General features: G+C 42.0%; 2 protein-coding genes across 2 annotated transcripts in view; one reads left to right on the plus strand and one right to left on the minus strand.

Annotated features, from left to right (window-relative positions):
• The window catches only part of pomp (proteasome maturation protein), a 194,206-nt gene that overhangs the window by 63,254 nt on the left and 108,426 nt on the right, over positions 1 to 22,526 (plus strand). The window lies entirely within an intron of this gene.
• Positions 1 to 22,526, minus strand: part of LOC110979778 (lysosomal alpha-glucosidase-like) — a 30,514-nt gene that overhangs the window by 2,675 nt on the left and 5,313 nt on the right. Inside the window, exons 4-20 of the mRNA XM_022235831.2 lie at positions 8,033 to 8,163; positions 7,609 to 7,757; positions 6,604 to 6,775; positions 6,286 to 6,382; positions 5,899 to 6,011; positions 5,682 to 5,807; positions 5,061 to 5,192; positions 4,352 to 4,465; positions 4,122 to 4,238; positions 3,705 to 3,789; positions 3,476 to 3,593; positions 2,733 to 2,866; positions 2,237 to 2,271; positions 1,279 to 1,395; positions 964 to 1,112; positions 329 to 413; positions 104 to 160 (exon numbers count right to left, since the gene is read on the minus strand). Coding sequence (XP_022091523.2) covers positions 104 to 160; positions 329 to 413; positions 964 to 1,112; positions 1,279 to 1,395; positions 2,237 to 2,271; positions 2,733 to 2,866; positions 3,476 to 3,593; positions 3,705 to 3,789; positions 4,122 to 4,238; positions 4,352 to 4,465; positions 5,061 to 5,192; positions 5,682 to 5,807; positions 5,899 to 6,011; positions 6,286 to 6,382; positions 6,604 to 6,775; positions 7,609 to 7,757; positions 8,033 to 8,163 — 1,931 coding nt within the window. The remainder of the gene's footprint in view (positions 1 to 103; positions 161 to 328; positions 414 to 963; positions 1,113 to 1,278; positions 1,396 to 2,236; positions 2,272 to 2,732; positions 2,867 to 3,475; positions 3,594 to 3,704; positions 3,790 to 4,121; positions 4,239 to 4,351; positions 4,466 to 5,060; positions 5,193 to 5,681; positions 5,808 to 5,898; positions 6,012 to 6,285; positions 6,383 to 6,603; positions 6,776 to 7,608; positions 7,758 to 8,032; positions 8,164 to 22,526) is intronic.

Genomic DNA, 22,526 nt, shown 5'->3' on the forward strand with positions numbered 1-22,526 from the left:
AACATGTGGTTTTTGTTTGTATTATCAGAAATGCATTAATACAGACGCCTTGCATTATTCAATGAACGGATTTTCAAAATGTGTCATGAAAATATTTATTTACCGTGTAGTAGTCGTACCAACGACAATCGGGGAAGTAACCTTCAACCGTGACAAATCCCTGAAAAAAAATAAACTACTTATCGACCAGCAAGTATTTAAGTTTGACAGAATTTAGGCCGCATAAAATTTCATCCAATGAAATTAATGCGAACCTCCTGCAGATCATCACGGTCCTCATAGGCCCAAATACCAAGTGTACACAGCATATAGGTAACCGATTGCCTACCTCATCCAAGACAGGTGTGATCAGTAGGGCTGGACCCCATAGGAACTGCCTGTCAATCCCGTGCGTCTCTTTATCACTCACGAATCTTAATTGTGATGAAGGAAACGTCGGAAAGTTACAGCCAAATTCATTATACTTGGCGCAAAAGCAAAGGCACGTGTACCGCTATATCCTTTGAATGTTTAACGCAGAGTACACATTCGTCTTTACATTTCTTGATTTATATCCTCTCAGAGCGCAACATTAAATTGTGATTCATTTTTCATGCGTAGTCTAAGTATTTGGTTTTGAATTTTCTTTGTTTTTATTTTTTCACTCAGAAAGTTTCAGAGTTAACGTTAACAAGACTTTTTTGCCGAAGAGGAATGTGTGATATTTTCAGTCTACGATATTGGAATTTGCAGTTTTGTTCCTGCCTATCCAGAAAGAATACGTCATCCGATGGGAAACTTTTTGAAGGGGCAATTGAAACAAAAAGGGGAATTTGTGAAGTCAAGGCATCTAGACTCTGACTATTTCCTCTGGCAGTATCCGTCAATCTCATTATATAGGGCTTAATGCCGGCACGTTTTCTTCGCCTGAACTGCTTCCGTAACACTGTATAGAAAATAATAGAAAACTTCTTGATATTATACTCGTGCATAAGTGGCCGCATCACTGTCGACCCCAAGGCGTGTGCCTCGTAGAAGAGAGTGTACAGGTACGGTAGAAGAGTATAGCGGACTTCAAGGATCTCGCGGCTGACCCGTGCAACCTCGTCTCCAAAGGCGGCCGGATCTTGTTCCTGATGAAAAAATAAAGCATGGTAAGGCATGTTGACTTTTTTTTTATATTATCTGTTTTATTCTGTTCGGTTATGATGATTTGGGAATTTATGAAATTCGTAATGACATTTGAAAATCAATCCAGTTTTAACTTTGTGCCGATAATCTTTGAACTAATAATCTCACCGTGTATCCAAGTCCATTGTGGTTGCGAGAAAAGGTGTAGAACGCCCCCAGCTGCATCCAACGCTGGCACATCTTGTCATTGGAGTTTCCATTGAAACCACAGATATCAGCCCCAATCTAAGCCAGACATGAGAGAGATGTGCTCGTGTGTCGTGACTTGTTCTCAGCACTTGCTCTAGGAACAGTCCGTGATGTGGTTGAGTAACAGAGGGCAGTGATGGAGGTCTCGAGACCGGTCTCGAGACCACTTTTTGCTGGTCTCGGTCTTGGGAGCTGCTGTCTCGGCCTCGATCCACAATATATGGTCTCGATAATGTGGCTGGTCTTGATTCCAGACCGGCAATATGTAGCATACGATCGATTACTTTACTTTACTCTGTCATGTTTGTGTATTCTTCAGTAAGGTAGATAAAACGTGTTTATTTCGTTCACTTTTTTCGGTACAGTTGATAGTTCGAACATTTGTTAGCCCTCAGATCATGTTGTCAACCCTGTTAACGAATCGTTACATTTCGTGGTTCGTTTGTAATTTTGTGTCTCGTTTGTTTATTTCTAGTATTGTTGTTATTTTCCTTGGTCTCGGTCTCGGACCATCTCGGTCTCGGTCCACTTTGAAGGGGTTGGTCTCGGTCTCGAGCCATTTTCCAATACTCAACTTCGTCTCTGTCTGAGGCTTCGTGTGGGAAATCAAATCCCCGGTTGCGGGCCTGAAACGTTTAACTTAAATTTAAGTACTTTAATGTGTGGCTTTTGGCATCTTAGTTGATGTTTTGTGGCACTATCAGACTTACTATTGCGCTTACAACCTCAAAGTCAGGAATTTAAAAAAAACACGGGGCCCAAGTCGAGTATTGGGAAAACAGCCTCGGTCTCGGTCTCGCAACTTCAGGTCTCGGTCTTGGTCTCGGTCTCGGACTATCCAGTCTCGACTTCAACACTGACAGATGGATATACTTACGTATGGAATGCCGAACATGTTGAATTCCAGCGAACCTGTGCGGGAAACGTATAAGATGGTTAGGGCTGCTTCCAAAAGTTGTGGCTGCGAATGGAGGGCAGCCGTATAGGCAGTTGCGGCCATTTCTCATACACACGTGTGTTTCTCTCGGCTAAGGCTAGGTTATTCGAACTCAACTTAGCCAAAATGACTGACCTGCTGTCTACCTGGCGACAAAGGCCCTCGGAGGCAGGCAGATATAACAGATACAACACTAACAAGTGAACTCAGATCCCTCGCGTGGATGCTGCAATTTCGTGAGGCTTTTGCGTACGTTCAGGGAAAATTAGTAATTAATTAATTTGCTAAATTCCAAAGTGCTATTTTATGTATTCCTGAACAGAACTCATAAACAAAACACCAACATGGACGTATCACTCTGTTTAGATTATGGTGTCAAAAATACGAGGATTCATGCCAAGTGAAAGCGCTGCATGGGACCGTCTGCCGACCTTACCGATGATGGAATAGTGCAGGTTACTCCACTGACTGTAATTGTCCCCCAGCCAGTGTCCCGAGTACTTGCCACTACCTGGGAACGTGGACCGACTAATGACGATGCTCCTATTGGCCGTTGCTGCTCGGGCTGCGCTGTGGTGGAGAGTTAATCGGTTAAACGAGAATCCTTATACTCCTTGTGTTTTTTTCCAGTGTATATACATTATACAGATATTCAAGGGCGGATCCAGAACCAAATTTTAAAGGGTAAATGTATGTCGGGGGAAGGGGGGAAAAAAGGTGGATTTTTGTGAAAGGAATTTGTATGGCCGTCCTGGGGCAAAGGTAGGTACTTAGGAGGAAAAGGAAGGAGTCTCCGGAACTGTCCTTCCTTATCACGTTTATTTTAAAAAAAGGGCATCTTTTAGGGGTCAAGGCCTCCATTGACCCTTTGGCTATAATAACGCAAGTACTATAAGTGTATTGAAAAATAGGGTTGATGGAATAAATGTTGTTCATAAATACAATATACGCATATGAACGGAGCAGGAGCATCATATACTGACTGGAGGGAGCGTTGTATTCTTTGAATACATGCATAATGTAAACCCTCCAAATAAATAAAGTTGATGAATCTTTTTATCCAAACAGGGAATCAACCGGTTTTTAATACAATCTTCCTCTATAATGCAACCTATGGAACGTTTGTCTGGTTTAGACCCTTTCCCGATTCAGTTACTCTGATCCCCACTCAGTTCTTACGGTACTGTCTGTATAGACTGGCTCCAGCCAAACAAGTTGTGCAAGTCGTAGTGCTTTCCTAAATGCTGACATGCGTCAGGGCACATACTCTTGTCAGCTAGCACGTTTCCGAATATCTCTGCATAGGGGAGGGGAGAAATACAGTACAAAGCACGAAATGCGTCATTTTGGAATGAAATGTAGAAATGGATTACAATGGACAATATCTGGATTGGATTCGAATACTTACTTGGCAGGTAGGGAGGGTTGTTCCATTTGTTGTTTGTGCATCCCGTCACTGAGCCAGTTACAAAGTTAGCAGGTTCGTTCATATCCTTGAGAAGCAAAACACCATCAATAGCTAAGTTATTTTGGTATCCGATGATTAGCCCTATGTCCAGCAGCAGATTACATCAACCGAAATCCTATAGGGTTTGAGACGTGACCTATTATATCCCTCCTATACACGCTACATTAGATGAGGGGAAGAGGTCTAGAACGGACTCTACGTAAATGCTGAGTTGACAGATTTTTGCAGTAAAAGAAAGTTTTTGCAGTAAAAATCATTATGCTTGCAAATTCATGAAAATTACAGTTGAAAGGCCGAATGCAAACTGTAAATTGGTAAAAAAATTTGACCATCAAACACTATGCAGAGCCAACTCACGATCCACAGACCGTCGTATTCGATGACGTTGTGAAACTTGACACACTCGTCCTTCCACCAATCGCCCGTGGCTGGGTTGGTATAATCAGGGAAGACAGAATTCTCTGGAGGCCACACCTTTAGAAAATATGTATTTAAAAATATGTAAAATAAGTAAATTCGATAGTTAGCCGTTTTAACTGAATGTTCTAAGCAGGGTAATATTTTCATTCAAACATTCGATTAAATACCTTTCCAACAGCTGGTGTGATGCAGTCGCTTTCAGTAATCCATACATTTTTAGCGTTGCCTGAGTCGTAGGCTCCATATTGGCCGGGTGGGAGGTCGTTCCCAATGCACGGATCCTGTTCATGATTTGGCATACAGATATTTTTTTCAAACTCTGCCACAAAACTTCTTCTTCACATGAACATTTTATTAGCCAAAAAAAGGCACTGTTTAATAAATACGACTGAACTTCAACACCCACTCCGACTACTCGCTGCCGTTAATTTACGAGGCTTGTACATAAATATGCCACTATACGAAACGTGGCAGTAATATATTACGGTAACCATAAACCTTTGCGCTTTCCAATAACGATAATATCCGTTAGCGTATTTTCTATTAAATAAAACAATTGTTAGCGCTTAACATTTTACGTGAAGGAAATTTATTTTTTTTAAACCATTGCTGATCTTTTCCAACGAAAAATGAAATGAAATTAAAAGAGGGTGTCATCCAACAACTGAACTTTTTCCTTTATCCCCTATTTCACGTACGCCAGCTTGTTTCATGCCCACGGCACTACACAATGCTGCTCAATCTGTTTGAAAAAAAAGTACTTATTATAATGTATTACCAGCACGTCTCCAACTTTGGCATTTTGTTGTAAAAGTCCAGTGTGCTGACGGCGCTCGGTAGTCGGTTCGGGTGAATAGAAAAGCTAACTTTCTTTACCAGAATGATAATGTAGTGCATGCCTTGCGACTTGAGTTCCAGCACGTATTCGGGTAGGCCGCTGTAGCTGACGGTATCGTAGGTGAAATCTCGCTGTTCGTCCATGTAGTCTATGTCACCATATTGCACATCCTGCAAAAATGGTTACAAATTAATGACAGTAAACTGACTCGATCAGGAGTAATGGGGGGAAAGGGTGATTTGGGCCGGTAGTGTTCACTGAACGCTGCGCACACAAAACTGATTTGTGGGTCGGGTTGATTCTTAGTTTTCATTAAAAGAAGTGACTTAATATTATTGGTTCGGGTCAAAATACTAGGTTTTTAGGCTGGTCTGGTTTGAAATCTGAAAGAATGCATGGGAAGCTTTCTGCGTTAATATGACACTAAACAGAAGTAATTTACATGTTTGATACATACAGGGGATGTATGATTTCTAATGAAGCGATGTCAGATACTTCGAAAAGTGCCGACTTCAACAAACATGTACTCAGCTTCGTTTCTTAAATCTGGAATTTATAGAAAAAGCTTTACGAAAAGGCCTCAAAAGCTGTACAGTCATCAACTCTTACTATTTTTGCAAAACAAACAAAATCCACATCTCCCATCTTCTTAAACTCACGTGCGGTATGCTGTAACGCTGCATTCGATTCACTGTCTCTTTGACGGCGTCGAGGCTGTTGTAACCATAGCGACACAGTTGGAAACCCAGCGACCAGTAAGGTGGAATAAAGGGCCGCCCAATTGCCTGGGAAACAAAGTTAAAAAGGTCAATGAAGACAACATTTCAGAGTAATCCAAAACTCGTGTAAGATAAAACGAGCAAAACGTAAACTTGCCTCTGTGTATTGTTGCACAACATTTTCTGGTGTGGGTCCCAAGAAGACGTAGAAGTCCAACACGCCACCAATAGTGCGGTAAACCAAATAGGGAGCAGGCGACAATGTCACGTCTGTACATGAAGATGTGGGGAAAGTGGCAGGAAAAGCGCAGAGTAAATAATGGTCATTTTACAGCGTGGCAACATTTTTTAAACAGAAGTTGGAGATGCAGGTTTTGCTGTGGGATACCGTAATTTGTACTTTCGAGATTCCTGGGAGGAATATTATTCGACACTAGGGGGCGCTCTCTTGGCTTTGTTTCAAGGGAAAACAAATTTGCAAATTTAGTTAATCGGGACACAATGCTCATCATTAGGCCAGACAGTCATAATTCTGTAGACCCACCTTGAGCGTTGCTGTTCAAAATCAATACGCCGTGTGTGTTAAAATCTTCCTCGATCACCATATAGAATGGATGCACACCGTAAAGGTTGCCGTTGGTCTATAAAAAGAGGAGGAAATGAGTCAGGGCTGATAACCTCGGTTTCATCGCATAATTATGAAATATGAGTCTGTCAGTGATGACAGATACAAGTAAATCTGTTTGCACAAGGGCTCAGTATAATTCGCTGCGGTCTCATTATTTCAAATAGATAGCTTTTACAATGATCGGGCTACTTTAATTTTCGAGTGAGCAATTCCCACGGGGATTGCAGCCAATACCGTTGGTGGCTGGTCTCGGGAGTACATGCCCATGGTCTGCCAGTTCATGTTGTGGCGCAGCGAGTGGTGCTCGTGCTCGCCGAAGCCGTAGAGCTCGCTGTTGGCCGGCAGCTTGGTGGCGAACTGCAGGAACTGGTTGGAGTAGACCAAGCCGCCCAGGGACGTGTCGATTCTGTAGGGAGAGGAATGTTCTATAATGAAGAGGCAAATTTGAGGGAGAACCTGGTGGTTGAGCAATAGGGGGCATGGGTCAGAATTTGAAAGTGAATACAAATATTTAGTTAAAGTTTGAACGGGCGAGTGTGTGATGAATTAGATTAGACAAAGTGATTACTGTGCGTTGGTTGTGGTATGCCCATAACCCAGTAGTTGTTTTATTGTTTCCTCATCCATTCATCCATTCCACCCAACTACGAAAATTAACAAATCAGACGAGATATAGAATGACTTTCTATTTGATTTTGATTAAATAGCGTTGGTGCTAGCAAAAAAGGGGATGATTAGCAAAAAGGAGTTTGATGAAACGATCAGCAGCATGATTTCACGAGATCTCTCATTCACCAGAAACTACGAAGTCAAACCGTTTGTTTTCGCACATGAAATGGGAGTTACAAGGAGAGCTATTGCCTCTCCCCAGCCTCCAATTGGCTTTGAAACATAACACAGCGTTTAGGCAAGTGCCAACGAGTCAGACCAACCGCACAGTAAGGGAGCCTGGCCCTCCAATGCCCAACAAGACCGACCACCTTGTGTGCTTACTTAAACTTCGAAGAAGAAAAAGAGGCAGAGAGATTTGCATTAATTGAAATGCGATGACCAAACCCATTGAGTGCCCCCTCTCAAACTTTAGACTCCAATCGCGCCGTTCCTCTTCAAAGTTAATCATATTTTTACGCCATGTGGAACCAGTGAAACTGAAGCGTGTATGATGCATTCATTAACGAACCGGATACTATATAAATCCCAGCCAACGTTCACACCCGAAGGAATTTCCTAATTACTCACAGGACGGTGTCTGTGTCGTTCCGGATCACTCGCATGTTGAAGATAGGGTCGTTGGAGAAGACCACATCATACAGCGGGTTTGATGCTCGCACGGTTGGTGCTGGTATGTCCAAGGGAACTTCGAATCTCTCTTGCATTGCGTCTACGAACTTTCAGTCCAGGAAAAAAGGAAAGAAGTAAGGACAGATGCATGCGTTCAGTGGTAGAACAGTGACGATAACGTCACGAGAAAACAGCAGAAAAGACAAGGGCGTACTTCATAAAGTGTGTAAAACCCCCAAAATTGGGCTCACCCTTCAAAACGGCCACACAGAAATTAGCAGATTTGTCCTCTTCAAAAAAGGCCACCCTCCCGAGAAATTTGGTCCGGATTATCCATCCGTGATACATACGACAGAGAAATCGGAATGTGTGAAGCAGTTACCTTGAAGTGAAGTCGCTGGTCAGTTTGGAAATCGACGGAGAGTACCAACTGTTCTACATCGTCTCCAAAGACTGTGAAATCATGCTTCTTCTTGAGAGCCACCAGGTATCCGGTTGGCGTTTCAGCGAATCCTGGAAAACGCAATTCGGTTCACCAGGGTATTTAAATGTTTTATTTTGATAGAAGAAAATTGCTAATACCTTATATGTGAATAAACACTATCATCCAATAAAAAGGAAGATTCATTACAAAGCATTGGATGAAACCACTCTGATATTTTCGAACGAAAGTAGTAGAGAAGGGACAGTTCTGGAGCACACGCCCCTTTTTACCCGGTTTTTGCTCAAAACCCTTGGGTAGTACATCGACCCAAAAAATCGTCGAAACATTTTTGGTGGGAAAAAATGGGAAAATCCTGGAATGACGTGAATCCCGTTTTTTGCTCAACACCCCTGGGTACCTATACGACCCAAAAATCTCGGGGAAAATCTCCCCACCCTTTGCCGGTGAGTTGGGTGACCTTTGACCTACTTGCTGGGAATGATTTTGGTTATTTAGTAGAATAACTTACGGCGTATTGAACTGCCAGCGTTTACAACCACCTTAAATAATGCTTTTTATATAAAAAATAGTAGTATTAAAAAACATGTTGAATAAAAATGGAAAAAAATTTTGAAACCTATATAAAAATAGAGATATGAGCAACCAGCAATATCGACCTATACTAACGTCTTTCAATCGATTTAAGAAGGCGTTTTTAGAACATTTTGTCAAACGGTATAATGTTCCGCTATTGGCACCAAAACGTAAACATCATACACGATCAGAACTAATAAACGCTATACGAGCGGATCAAAAACAATTTAGGTACCTCCCGAGTCAGTCATATCGGCAGCTGTTGAAAACGGTACAAAAATATAATATTCCTTATGCAAACAAAGACAGATACGTCAAACAGGACTTTATCAATGCGGTTAAAGCTTATACACAACCTAAAGAACTCGAGGAAGTAGACATTAAACGTATATGGCGTTTTAAAAATAATTTTCGTAATTGGGAGTTGATTCCTCGCTTCTATGAAGACGATTTAATACATTTTTTTGATTTTTACAAGCAGTTGATAGAGAAAACAGCGTTAGCTGAACTCAAAGAAATTGTAGGCTACAAATTACAAACACATCTTAAAGTGCGGTTTAGATTGGAAAAAATTGACGGAACGATTGACTACGGCACCTTTCCCTTTCAGAGCGATCAAGATGTAGTAGCAAATAAAGCCGACGTTAAAAATGCACTTGCTAAGCAACGCAAAGAACAAATCGAACAGGTGGAGGCTCATACACAAAAAGGCTCGGGTTGGATCTTTGACAAAGTCGTCGCTTTTTACATCAACGTGGTTAAATATAATCCAGTGAGTTCTTCTTACATTCCGTTGCCTAAGGAACTGTTAGACAAAAAAGCAATCATAAACGTCGAAAATAAAGATCAAGAATGTATCCGATGGGCGTTGAGAGCAGCTTTAAAATTATATTCAGACGGAGTCAAAAGTCAGCTAGAAACAAATCCAAAATATAAAATAAATAAGGAGCGGCCTTCGACTTATCGGTCAGAATCGGTGGTTTAAATTTTACAAACATAAGCTTTCCAACACCGATTTCACAAATCCCTCGTATCGAATCGCAAAATAACTTGGCGATCAATGTGTTTGGTTACACCAAAAAAGACGGTCGTTACGTTCTCCACAAAAGCAAGCGCAGGGAGGAACCGATCAATTTACTTTTATTTAACAAGGGCGAGAAGAACCATTATTGTTGGATTAAAAATTTTTCTAGGTTGACGGGTGACATCAATAAACACGACGGCCAAAAACACTGGTGTTTCAATTGCATGTCGCATTTCCAAACGGAAGAAAAGTTAGCCAGTCACAAAGAAGATTGTCAAGGTTTAAACGTTCCCACGTGTAAAGTCGAAATGCCAGTCGAAGGCGAGATTATACTCAAGTTCAAAAATTACAAAAATAAGCAAAACGCGCCTTTTGTCATTTACGCCGATTTTGAGTCTGTTTTAGAAAAATTACCGCCGGCAGACACAAACACGGTCAAAACACAGATTCACAAGCCTTGCGGATACTCATACGCGGTCGTCAGATGCGATGGAGTTTGCACTAGCCGAAAAACATATAGAGGTCAAGACGCGGCTGTTGATTTTGTAGGGTCACTTTCTCAGGAAACAGAGAATATAAACGAAACGTTTAAAAACAAAGAGCCGTTGATTTGGAACGATCAATTACAAAAAATCTACGAAAATTGTCAAAGATGTTGGATCTGTGAAAAGTTGATAGATCGAGCAAAAGCGGATGAATCTCACTGTCAATGTGATATTCCAAAACCACCAGAGACAAAAGAAGAAAAAATCGAGTTTTGCCGTACTATTAAAGTTAAAGTTGAAGACAAAGAAAAAGAGTTCAAAGAATGGAAATGCTTCGATTGCAAAAAGCCCATCAACAATTTTAGAAAGGTTAGGGATCACTGTCACGTGACGGGGAAGTACCGAGGCCCAGCGCACGCTAGTTGTAATCTCAAGTTAAGAATAGTGGTCAATCAAACACCTATTCCGGTGATCTTACACAACTTGGAGAAATACGACGCACATTTAATCATACAAGGCGCTCACGAATTTTACGGGAAATCAATTAAGTTGATCGCTAAAAATACTGAAAATTACAGTATTTTCTTTTGGCCAACTCAGATTTTTAGACTCCTTTCATTTTATGGCGGCATTGCTAGATCGGTTGGTTAAAAATTGTTCGCCCGATGATTTTAACTTACTTTGTAAAAGGTTTACAAATAATAGTCATTTACTCTTGGAAAAGGGGATTTACCCCTATGAGTATATAGACTCCTTTGATCGGTTCCAAGAGAGACAACTCCCGCCAGTAGACGCTTTCTATAGCTCTCTGAAGCAGGGAGGGATAACCGAGCAAGAATACGCTCGTGCGGAGACAGTATGGGAAAAATTTAATTTCCAAAACCTAGGCGACTACCACGACCTATACGTGGAAACGGACGTGCTATTGCTCGCGGGTGTATTTGAAAACTTTCGGAAGGTATGCAAGAAGAACTACGGCCTTGACCCAGCCAACTATTATACGGCGCCAGGCCTGTAGTGGGATGCCCTCTTAAAATACTCTGACATCCAATTGGAACTACTGACAGACATTGACAAGCACTTGTTCTTTGAAAGGGCAAAAAGAGGTTGGATTTCTTCTGTAGGAGCCAAACGATATGCAAAGGCCAATAATCCAGAACTACCTGATTACGACCCAAATAAGCCAGAGTCACAGATCATGTACCTAGACGCAAATAATTTATATGGCTGGGCGATGAGCAAATATTTGCCCGTAGGTGAATTTACCTGGGAAACAGACTTAGAAAAATTTACTTACTATTACATCCAAGAGTTGCGACTAACTGACGACTATGGTTACATGTTTGAGATCTCTTTAGATTACCCGGAACGTCACCACGACAAACATAATGACTTTCCACTCGCACCCGAAAATATGTCGGTGCCAAACGAATGGTTTTCGAGTTACCAACAGGATTTAATTGGCAATGGAAAACCGACCTCGGTAGACACCTCGGTAGACAAACTCGTGGCCACTCTCAACACCAAAGAAAAATACGTGGTTCATTATCGTACATTGCAAAAATATCTCAAACTAGGGTTGTGGATCAAAGAAGTTCACCGGGTATTGAAATTTCGTCAAAAGCCGTGGATGAAAAGCTATATTGACAAAAACACGAAATTGCGCAAGAAAGCAAAAAATGATTTTGAGAAGGACTTTTTCAAATTGATGAACAACTCGGTCTTTGGCAAGACGATGGAAAATGTTAGATATCGAATTGACGGTCATTTACTGAGGGACGTACAAGACGCAGACAAATAAAAAAAATTAACTTATAAACCGAATTATAAATCGACGGTACCATTTGAGCATTGCGAGCTTTCGTTTGTGGAGATGAACCGAACCAAAACAAAATTAAATAAGCCAATATATTGCGGTGTAAGTGTTCTCGATATTTCAAAAACGTTAATGTACGATTTCTACTACAACGAACTAAAATCAACTTTTGGTGAAAAAGTAAATTTACTTTACACGGACACTGATTCTCTATTAGTTCAGATCGAGCGAAGCTCCGACGATTTAACTGGCTACCTAAACGAAAAGCGTAATTTATTTGACTTTAGTAATTACCCACCCAATCATCCACTTTACAGCGTCAAAAATAAAAAAGTTATAGGTAAAATGAAAGACGAATTTGGTGGCAAAACAATTTTAGAAGCCGTTTGTATCAGACCGAAAATGTATTCAATTCTGACGGTCGATCACAATTTAAAGAAGGCCAAAGGGGTCTCCAAGGTAGTAACCGAGAAAAGGTTGACCCACGAGATGTATAAAAGCTGTCTATTTGACCAAACGCATTATTTCAATAAACAACAATTATTTAGATCGGATAAACATCGGATGTTCACCATTTCACAAAATAAACTTAGTCTGTCACCGTTGGACACAAAGCGCTACATATTACCGAATGGAATCGATACGTTGGCTTACGGGCACAAGGTAATCAACAACGAAGTGACGAGCGGAGCGAGTATCACTCCGGTAATTCGGTATCCTCGGGTACTATCTGAAGTTCCTCTTTGACGAAACTCCTATTTGGTCCGTTTAACAGATAATATAAAGTTGGGCCCGTTTTTATCCGCTTGCCATTCATCCGTTTAAATTGACTAGTTCGCCTTCCAATTTGATAAACGTCCACGGACCAGATTGGATCCGTCGCCCTTCTGACGGTGCCGCCCTCTTGCTCGCCCGGGTAATAGAGGTACCGAACTAATACACTTGGAGGAAGTTCTCGCTCGCTCGTTTTTGGAGGCACACTAGGTGTTTGTTTCACTCCGCTCGCTAATTTTATCGCTTCTGCAGGAACGGCATCTATTAACCGCGTTTTTTCCTGGTTTAACGATTTCACGACCTGAGGCAAACGCTCCACCCATTCCACGTTACGCACACCTACGTTTAACATTTCTTGAGCGTATTGGTGGCCAAATAACCTTTCAGCTAAAATACGGTTAACCCTTTCCACAATTCCTTGAGATCTGTGTACCCCAGGTTCACCCACTTGAATTTGTACTTTATTTTTTGTAATTAACTTTTTAAAGTCGCCTTTGAATTCAGACCCCGAGTCTACCATTACGAATTTGGGCCAGGTTAGAGGTGATCGCTCGTAAATTTTCTTGGTCGCTTCGCTCACTTGCTCGGCGGTTTTACTGGTCAACGGTTCTGCCTCTTTATACCGCGAACCCACGTCTACCACGGTCAAAGCGTACTTAAACGTTTTTCTTTTAAAGCGGTCCCAGGGTAAATAAAGTACGTCCATTTGATGCGCGTAATTAGGTTCGACCGATTCTGATTGCAACATTGTAGGTCTGGGTACGTAATGTGGTGCGGGTAAGTATATTTGCCAAATGGCCTGCTTTTTTAGCCAGTTTCTGACGACCGATTTGTCTGCACCGGTCTTTTCGTGGAGACGACCCACCGCGCTTTCTCCTCGCCAGTAGCCTTGCGGGCTGTAAAACAACTTTGAAAATTCTCTCTCCCTTTTAAAATAAGTTACCGTAGCGAGCGAGCGGGGCGAGCTACGACCGAAGGGAGTACCGGTAAGCCAACAACCCGACTATCGCAGTTCCACCTATAATCCAAACAAACTGGCGATTTTTTTTGATTTTCGGAAGGCTCGTAAAAATCGGATAATTTAGGCTCTGGTGGTAACAGCGTGATATTCTTACCGGTCAATTCCGAATAAGCTCGTAAGGCTTCGTCTACGTTTACAAATGTCTGCTGACTCGCGCGTTCTTGTCGCATTCGTTCGTTTAAAAAGTCTAGCATGCGTACGCAGTTTTGTTCCCACTCTTGTTTTGCTTGCGCCAATTGCTCTAACGCGAGGTCGTGACGCTTTCAATCTTCGTCGACTTTACTTTTTGATAAACTGCTAAATAAAAAATTTGAGCCCGTGAATGCCAAGGCGTTCACTATCGTTCCTCCAACCATCATTAAAGCACTAGCCATTTTTAAAATAAGGTCAAATAAAATAAGAATAGTATTATATAAAAGTAATGTACACCAAAAAGCTTAACCCGAGTCGCAGACTTAAAGTTCCTCGCGCGATCAAAGGCGAAAGGAGGGAGGTAACAATTACGCACAACCCGAGCACCATAGCCGCGGATCACACGTTGAACGTAAAATTTCCGGCCCTAGGCACTGACGACGTCATTGTACCCGGTACGGCAAAGTTGGCTTTTAAACTGGATCTAGACGGCGCCTCGGACGACAACAGGACGGTTTATAACAACGTGACGCGAAACCTGGTTTCGGAAATAAATGTGAGTTTACAGGGAAACAAGATCGTAAGTTACCGGGATGCGGACGTATTTCACAATTTTAAGGACAATTGGTTACCCCCGTCGCAGACTAAAAATATGGCGTACTTTGGTTTGGAAAAGGAAAATGCAGCTAAGATACGTCTAGGGGCTGAAGATGCTAATGCCGCCGCAAACGACGGTAATGACAAGGCAATCGCCGACGCTTTTAAAAATCGTTATGCGATTCCACTGGACACGCCGCTGTTGACGGACCACACCCCATTTTATCCTTCGTGGTTTAAAGAGCCTCTGACGTATCAACTAACTTTTAACGGGCCCGACAAAGTGGTCAACTCGTCAGATACCGCCGCAGATTACTCCATTTCGGACCTGACCTTGGAATACGAAGTTGTTACTAATCGAGACTTGGCGCAAACCTTGAAAAACAAAAAAACGATGTATTACCTATTCGACCGGATTCACTCGTGGAAGAAGCAAGCGGTAAACAAATCAGACACGCTATGGAACATTAGCATCGATCAGACGATCAAGAGCTTGAAAGGAATTTTGATCCTGTTTAAAGACCCGACGATCAAGAACCCGCAAAAATTTTATAATCCGCATATCACTAAAACGATTGTGACGGTCGAAGGTAGACCTAATCAATTGTACTCGCAGGGTCTGTTTGAATATCAACATTGGAACGAAGTTACAAAATACTTTGGCGATTCGGATAAAGAATTGGCTAGAGGGGTCGTCTCAGACATATCCTTGTTGGGAGTAGACATGGCCGACTACCTAAAGGACAAGTACGGTTCGTGGCTCGACTTCAGAAGTTCCGACGACAATTCTGCCCACGGATCAGGTAGGCCTCTCGGTGGAGGAGGAGACATTTCTATACAGATGGAACGAACGGCCGAAACCGTGGGACCTCTAACGATGTACGTGTTCCTGGTGATGGATTCTCAACTCACGGTAGAGGACGGAAACTTCAGGAGTTTAGTTTATTAAAATTAAATGAACGAGATGTTTAAAAATCCTCACTGCGCCTTAATCGTGGGTAAGACGGGCAGCGGGAAAACTAACTGGATTTTAAATTTGTTAGAGACAGAGTACCGTTTCACGTTTGAAGCTATCGTAATTATATGTCCGACGCTTTTTAAGAACAAAACTTATTTAGAACGACTGTGGATATACAGCGACGAAAATATTTACCTATGTGATTTAGATCGGGAAAGACTAGAATTAAACGAGGCAATCGAACTTTATCAAAAAATATTTGATGGTGTAAATACTTTGTTTATCATCGACGATTGTGCTGCCGATCAATTTATCAAGTACCGAAAGAAATCTAAAAGTAGCAATACGTGCGCGTTGTCCAAAATGGCTTTTAGCGGCCGACATTATCTCCATTCGTGTTGGTTACTTACCCAAAAGTATAATTCGGTGCCAAAGGATTTTCGAGAGAACACCGCTTGGACCGCGTTATTTCATTGTAAAGATCGTTCGTCCTTTGATCAATGTCTCGACGAGAACGATGTAGTACCAGACAAAAAGAGAGAGGAAATTAAAAGACACCTACGCGACGTTCGGTTCAGTAAATTGGTTTTAAATACGGAACCACCCGCGAGTTATTTAGTTCAATAAAAACGAGAAAAATTTTTTAATTACCTTTATTAAATAAGATGATCGAAAGTAAAAAAAATATGCAAAAAGTGTCGTTGTCTCCTGGACCCGTCAAACTTCTCCTCACGGGAGACAAAAGAATATTTGTAAAGAGTGTAAAGGAACATCGATTTGCGAGCATGGGAGACGAAGATATTATTGTGCCGAGTGTAATGGCTCAGGGATTTGCCTTCACGGGAGAAGAAAACGTCACTGCAAAATTTGTAGCGAACCAATCAAGGTAACGATTCGAGGTTGGATTCGCGGCGCTAGACAATCAGATAAGAAGTATAATCGATTTGATCCTGACCGGTTTATCGACACGGACTTTTGCCGCGGGTTAATTGAGGATTATCCGCGCTGTTTTTACCCAGATTGCAAAGTTGAAATGCAATTCTTAGAACACAAAGACGACTTAGGCACCATCGAACGATTAGATAACTCCATGGGTCACATTAAATCAAATTGTGTCCTCTGCTGCTTAAAGTGTAACCTAGCGCGGAAGTCGAATAATCTCGAGATTGAATATTCACATCACCATTATTAACTAGTTACTAATTACTTATCCTTTGTTACAGCTGGGCTGATATAGCTCGGTTGTAACTAAATTTATTTTTGTTATAATTAAATGATAACCGTTCTAGAATATGTAGAGCTAGTTATTCAATTAGTTATAGCAGCTAATTTAACTTACTACACAGTCGAGTACCTACGCCTAAAGCACACCTACAGCAAATTTAAAACGTATATATTTAAATGGACGACATCAAAAGTATACTCAACGAGCGAAGCGGAGCGAGCGGCGATTCAACCTCAAACGTAAAAGATAGACTATGCGCGATAGCCGCGTCGGGTGAAAGCAAAAAATACCTCGGCAAAGAATACTCGATCAAAGAGATTGAAGCTCTGTCGCCAAAAGAACAAGAAAAGCTGTTTAATTTGTACGAAGTTAAATTTGGCAAAGAGATTGTTAAAACTCTTGGTTACTCGATTTTAAGTTTGTACTCTCGCTTGCTAGAGATAGCCACTCCGATCGATCTATCATCAGTCAAACGATGGGACACTTACTTACCGAGGTCTGTTACAAGTACGGAGTTTACCTGTCCCCACTTACAGCTATGTTGATTACAACAAAACATCTAGAATTCAACAAAAGTTCTATTATATTAAAAAAGGATGTCAACGGAAACGAGCAACAACGAAGCGAACGAAGCGAACCCAACAGAAGCGAGCAACAACGAACCGAGACCTCAGACGGTAACTAAAAGTAAAGTAAACGTTAAAAATCCGAAGCGTGTAGAACACGGTAAGAAGTTAGCCGAGCATAACAAGAAGATGAAACAACAACTCGTCAAGATAAAATTAGCGGGTGAAGAGAGCAACGAAGAGAGCAACCAAAATAAAATTTATCAAACGGTTACAGAGAACAGAAACTTGATACTCGGTGGATTGGGGCTCGCAGGGGTTTTTCTCTATTTAATTTGGAGAAACAAGTCGAGCACTCAACCTACTCGACAAGTTATTCAACCAAAACGAGAAGTGAGTATTCCTAAACAAGAACCAATTTTAGATGTGGAATGAATACTCACGCTCTGCTTCATTTAAAATTTCTTTATATATAAATATGAGTAACGCTAACTCAATCGACGTAAACGGAATCGTCAATACGGTTTATCACGGTGCGGTCGTTTCGGGACTATCGCTCGGTTACGCCATGCTATCGAGCAAGCTATTTAAAATCAAACCGCCGGACCTAAATAAGTTGTCCGCCGAAGACGCGTTGAAATCGATCGCGTTGTCTAGCGGTGCATTGGCTACCCAAGGGTGGTTGGTAGCGCAGGGTATCCTGCCCGAGAGCCTGCCAACCGCTTAAAAAAATATAAAACATATACTATAAAAGAAATGGCAGAAGGAGGATTCGATCCCGAGGAAATACCTCTCTTGGAAGATCAAAATCAAGATCAAGAAATAAACGACCAAGATTTTGTTGATAATGATCGACAAGAAACGTCCTTTATTGAACCTGGATGGGACGATACCAACACTTCATTTAATGAACTAAGAGTAGGAACAGAACCGATTGAACCAAAGGAACCTGTATGGGACGATACCAACACTTTATCTAATGAACTAAGAGTAGGAACAAAACCGATTGAATCAAAATTGGGCGTAAACCCAAGACCGATAACATTATCCGGTGATCCTTTAGAACAAGGGCGAACGGTATTCATAACTCAACCAATTGTAGAAAACTTTTACCGATATTTTCAACTCGTCGGAAGAAAAGATGTACCGTCGGTACTTCACTATGAAAGGTTTGATTACCGCAAAGGCGTAGGTTTATTTTACAAACGTGAAGGCAAATACGGTGATGTGCTATTAACCGACAAAAGAAATCCGGATGTAGTCGTCGGTCTTGACACAATCATCAAAAACGCCAAAGCTGCTGGATACACCAGAACGGGTGAAGACACCATGTCAGCGCAAGATTTTATAAGATACAAATTGGGATTTAAAAATTATGGAAGATCGGTGCAAAAAGCTGAATCAAAGTTCCATTCAACCCGAGATCATTCCAATGGAAGAGCTACCGCAAATATCAGACCGGGTCAGTGACATCGTAGAAGAGCTCACTGGTGACGAAGCCGCCAAAACAGAAGGATTAAACTCTCGCGAGTTGGTAGCTTTAGATGGAACATTACAAACGGTAAAAGGAGAATTAATTTTAAATCAAGTTAAATTAGATGATTTAGACGCAAAAATTCAACAGGTCGAAGCCGAGTTGGAAAAAGCGACGTCCGAAGAAGAACGTACGGATCTTCAACGGCAATTGAATGACTTACTAGACCAAAGACAGGCTAGATTAGAGACTATAGCCATACATACTACTCAATTACGAACTCAGATCAATCGCATCAAAAAAACGATAACGGCTGTGATGATCTCGGATTTGACACTACGCGAGAAGATTAGAGCGATATTTAGATATCAGGGTGTCACAATCGTGAGCATCTTAACGGCTTTTAGTTTAGCTGTGAGCACCATCGTTAGTAGCATCGTGGCTAGCGTCAGAGCTGTTGGAACGAGCGGAGCGAATGTAACACCTGAACCAACGCCAACACCACCAGCTCCTCCTTCTAAAGGTGGTGTTACCGATTGGATCAAACGTCAACTGTGGAACCTGGCAAACGTATTGAAGAAACTCGGGGTGAGCACCTTAGGAGCTTTGCCTGGGATCATAGGTAGCATTTTGAGTTGGATTTTTAACGTGGCGAGTAAAGCTGTTGGATGGGTGGCGGATCACGTGTGGACCTTGTTCGTAGGCGCAGGTGTTCTGCTCTTGACGTACGTGCAAAAGAATGGGTAAAAAGTAAAAAAAAAATATTCCTTCCTAAATCTAGGAGGGAATAGCCTCTCTTTTTACACCTTAATTCAAACCGTTTAAGTTAAAACCTTATACAACATAAAACCGACGACACCCGCCGCATTGGCTCCGATGGTTAAGGACAGTTTCTCTTCGTTGTGAGCGTCTAAAGGCTTACTAAAAACCGGCTTTACAATTGACCTACTCGGTAACACTTCCGGTTCTGGTTTGATCGCTTCTTCATTAAAATCAACTTTTAAACTCGCTCTGTTCGCTCCGCTCACTTCGCTATTCAAACTCGGTACGTATCCAGTCTTCATATCCTCAGTCGCGACTTGTAAATTATTGTTATATCCCTCAAACGTACCGATGCGTAAGTCCATGTCCGAGGGCACCAGGTACAAACCCGGAGCGACTACGAAGTTCAACGGCGTTTTTGCGTACTGTAACGAATCTTGATATTGGTCGATCGACTGTTCGAGATCGGGGCCCGAATTAATTAAAGATTCCACGATCGTAATAAATTGCCGTCGCGCGTCTAATCCGGTGCCGGTAGCCAAAACGCTGGTCTTGGTCTGCGCCTGTGCCCCGAGTAATGAGTAGACGTAAGCTCGAATTGATTCGTTTACCTTGGTGATTCCCATGTCCGTCAACCGAGACTTTTTAGGAACAAAATCCCACCAGGCCAAAGTAACCGCGTCCGACTGTGAAATCCAGGTGACCGTGTAGGTACTCGCGTGACCGGAACCTTTAGGTGGCTTAGCCCATCCAAATCCCATGTAAGTAGATCCCGCATATTTACCGTTGGTCACGTGTAAGTCGTGCGCGTCGTAGTTTTTACCCGGAACAGGTATATAGCCCGCTTCGTGATAATAAGCGGTGCCTAATCCGTTCGACAAAGTGTCTCTTGTTTGTTTATACGATTTATTCGGGTCTACTCCGTATAAAAGACACGTGTCGGTAAACTTCCGATGGTCGTAATTATTGTGTAACGCGTCAAATACGTCGTCGCTCGGAATGGGCATCACGCAGTCGTAAAATATTTTTCGTACGGTGTAATACACGTGAAAGTTAAATAAAGCCGAGACGTATGGATTAGGGTCAGACAGCAGATCAAAACCCACACCGCAGGCAGTCGTCGCGCAATAGACCGCGAAATTAAATTGATTTTGGTAAAACGATATCGACTCGGTAGACCACCTATTGACCGCTTCATCCGTGGTTACTTTCGGTAATTTATACGCGTGCGTTAAATTTGGAAACTCGGCTGTAAAGGAATTGTCTTCGTTTACTAAAATATTTAAGCGGGTGGATTTTCTTCGTACTCCCTCCGGTCGTACCCGCTACGCTCGTTCTCACTTCGTTCGTACTTAACCGACTTTGTAAAACTTATTCGCCAAGTTTTTTCATAAGATCTTTTTTTAAAACCGCCGCCCGTTCGTTGGCTAGCGCTTCTGCTCTTTCGTTGACTTGACGTTCAAATTCTTCTTTGGTGCTCGCTTTGCTCGCTTCCAATTTTGTAGACGTACGTGATCTAATCTTTTCTTTCATCTCGTTAAGCTTTTTCAGCTCGGATAAAATAAGGACAAATTCTTCATGGGATATGTCACCGTCTTCAATCGCGTGAGATACGTATTCTTCGATGGTGTTTAATTTAGCGTCTGCCAACATTCGAATTTGATCGTGTTTTTTAGTTTTGTGGGTGAGTCTACGGGAGGCGTACTTTAGAATCGCGTAAGCGCCAAACGCACCGATAGCGATGCCTTCCATCACAAGTCCGACGGGACCGGTAACGACGCCCAAAATGGCGGGAATGCCTACGGCTGCCGATGTGGCGCCCAGTGCTTCTACTCCATATTCCACATATTCGAGCGCTGTTAAAAGTCGTTTGATCTTTTTGTAACTACTTTCCCTCGCGTCGCGTTCTCTTTGGATTTGGGATTTAATTTCTTCGATCTTTCTTAGCCTGTAAACCTTTGTCTCCGCTTGTTCAGTCGAGTTTAAAGTCAACTCCGGGTATATGTTAGTCGTCATCCTATTACTTTTATAATTACGCGTTTTAAAAAATGTCTAACTCGATTAAAATTTTGCCGATGTTATTCAAGAGCTCACCTCTGTCGTTTTTAACAGAAAAAGTCAATTCACTGATGTTCCTGTCGATTAACTTTTTAGGCGTTTCACAGTGATTACGGGTGCGAGGCTCGGTAGCTATCACGTACAGCAAGTCTAAAGTCCGCCCGTTATAAAAGTTGTCAAATGTATTTAATTGTTTGCAATGAATAAACGCGAGTTTCAAGGGGTTTAAATCGTAATTGCCTTCGTAAATGACGTTGGGTAAAAGTTTTATTTTGGGTAAGTTTAATAGCTTGGACACTTCTTTGTTTAGTCGCAACTTGAGATTGGGGTCCGTAATGGCCAAAGTGACCCGTTTAGATTCCGAGTGAACCTTAAAAGAAACGCCCGGTATCGAGTTTAACAAAAAGTGAAACCAGTCCATGCTATAATAACCGGGGGATACCACGATGCTTCCTCTTTGACCCTCGGGTAATGGTTCGGATGAGCTTCGCGAATGAAGTCTGTCGTATATAGGTCCAGTTAGCCCCGTCAAAAACAGTCTTTTAGTTAATTCTCTTCTGGGTCTCCTGGGAGAGTTGGTGGTGGTAGGTCGAGTTGGTGGATTCCCTTCGTAGATTTCATCTAAAGCTTGTCTTTGCCCCTCGAGCAGTGAAGCTGATTTGACTTTTTTATCGTCGAGATCAAAATATAAACGAGCTCGCGTTTCTGATGGTTGTCTTTGGTTTAACTGATCTTCTAAAGCTGTGATTTCTTGGTTTAGCTGCTCAATTTCATCAGCGATGATTCTGATTTCTTCCGCTAACTTGCCCCTTTTATTTGCTTGGATCAATCTGTTTTTAGCTGTTTGTACTAATTCTGGATTGAGAGATGAGTCCGTTCTTTGCACTGAGGGTATACCGGGCGTTCGTTCGCCAAGTACCCCCGCTGGCCTACCGTCCAAGTTTGTATCCCACTCAATTTCAGTGG

The sequence above is a fragment of the Acanthaster planci genome, linkage group LG02 (genome assembly GCF_054643075.1).
Source record: "Acanthaster planci isolate LZ-2023a linkage group LG02, COTS_SCS, whole genome shotgun sequence".
Classification (NCBI taxonomy): Eukaryota; Metazoa; Echinodermata; class Asteroidea; order Valvatida; family Acanthasteridae; genus Acanthaster; species Acanthaster planci.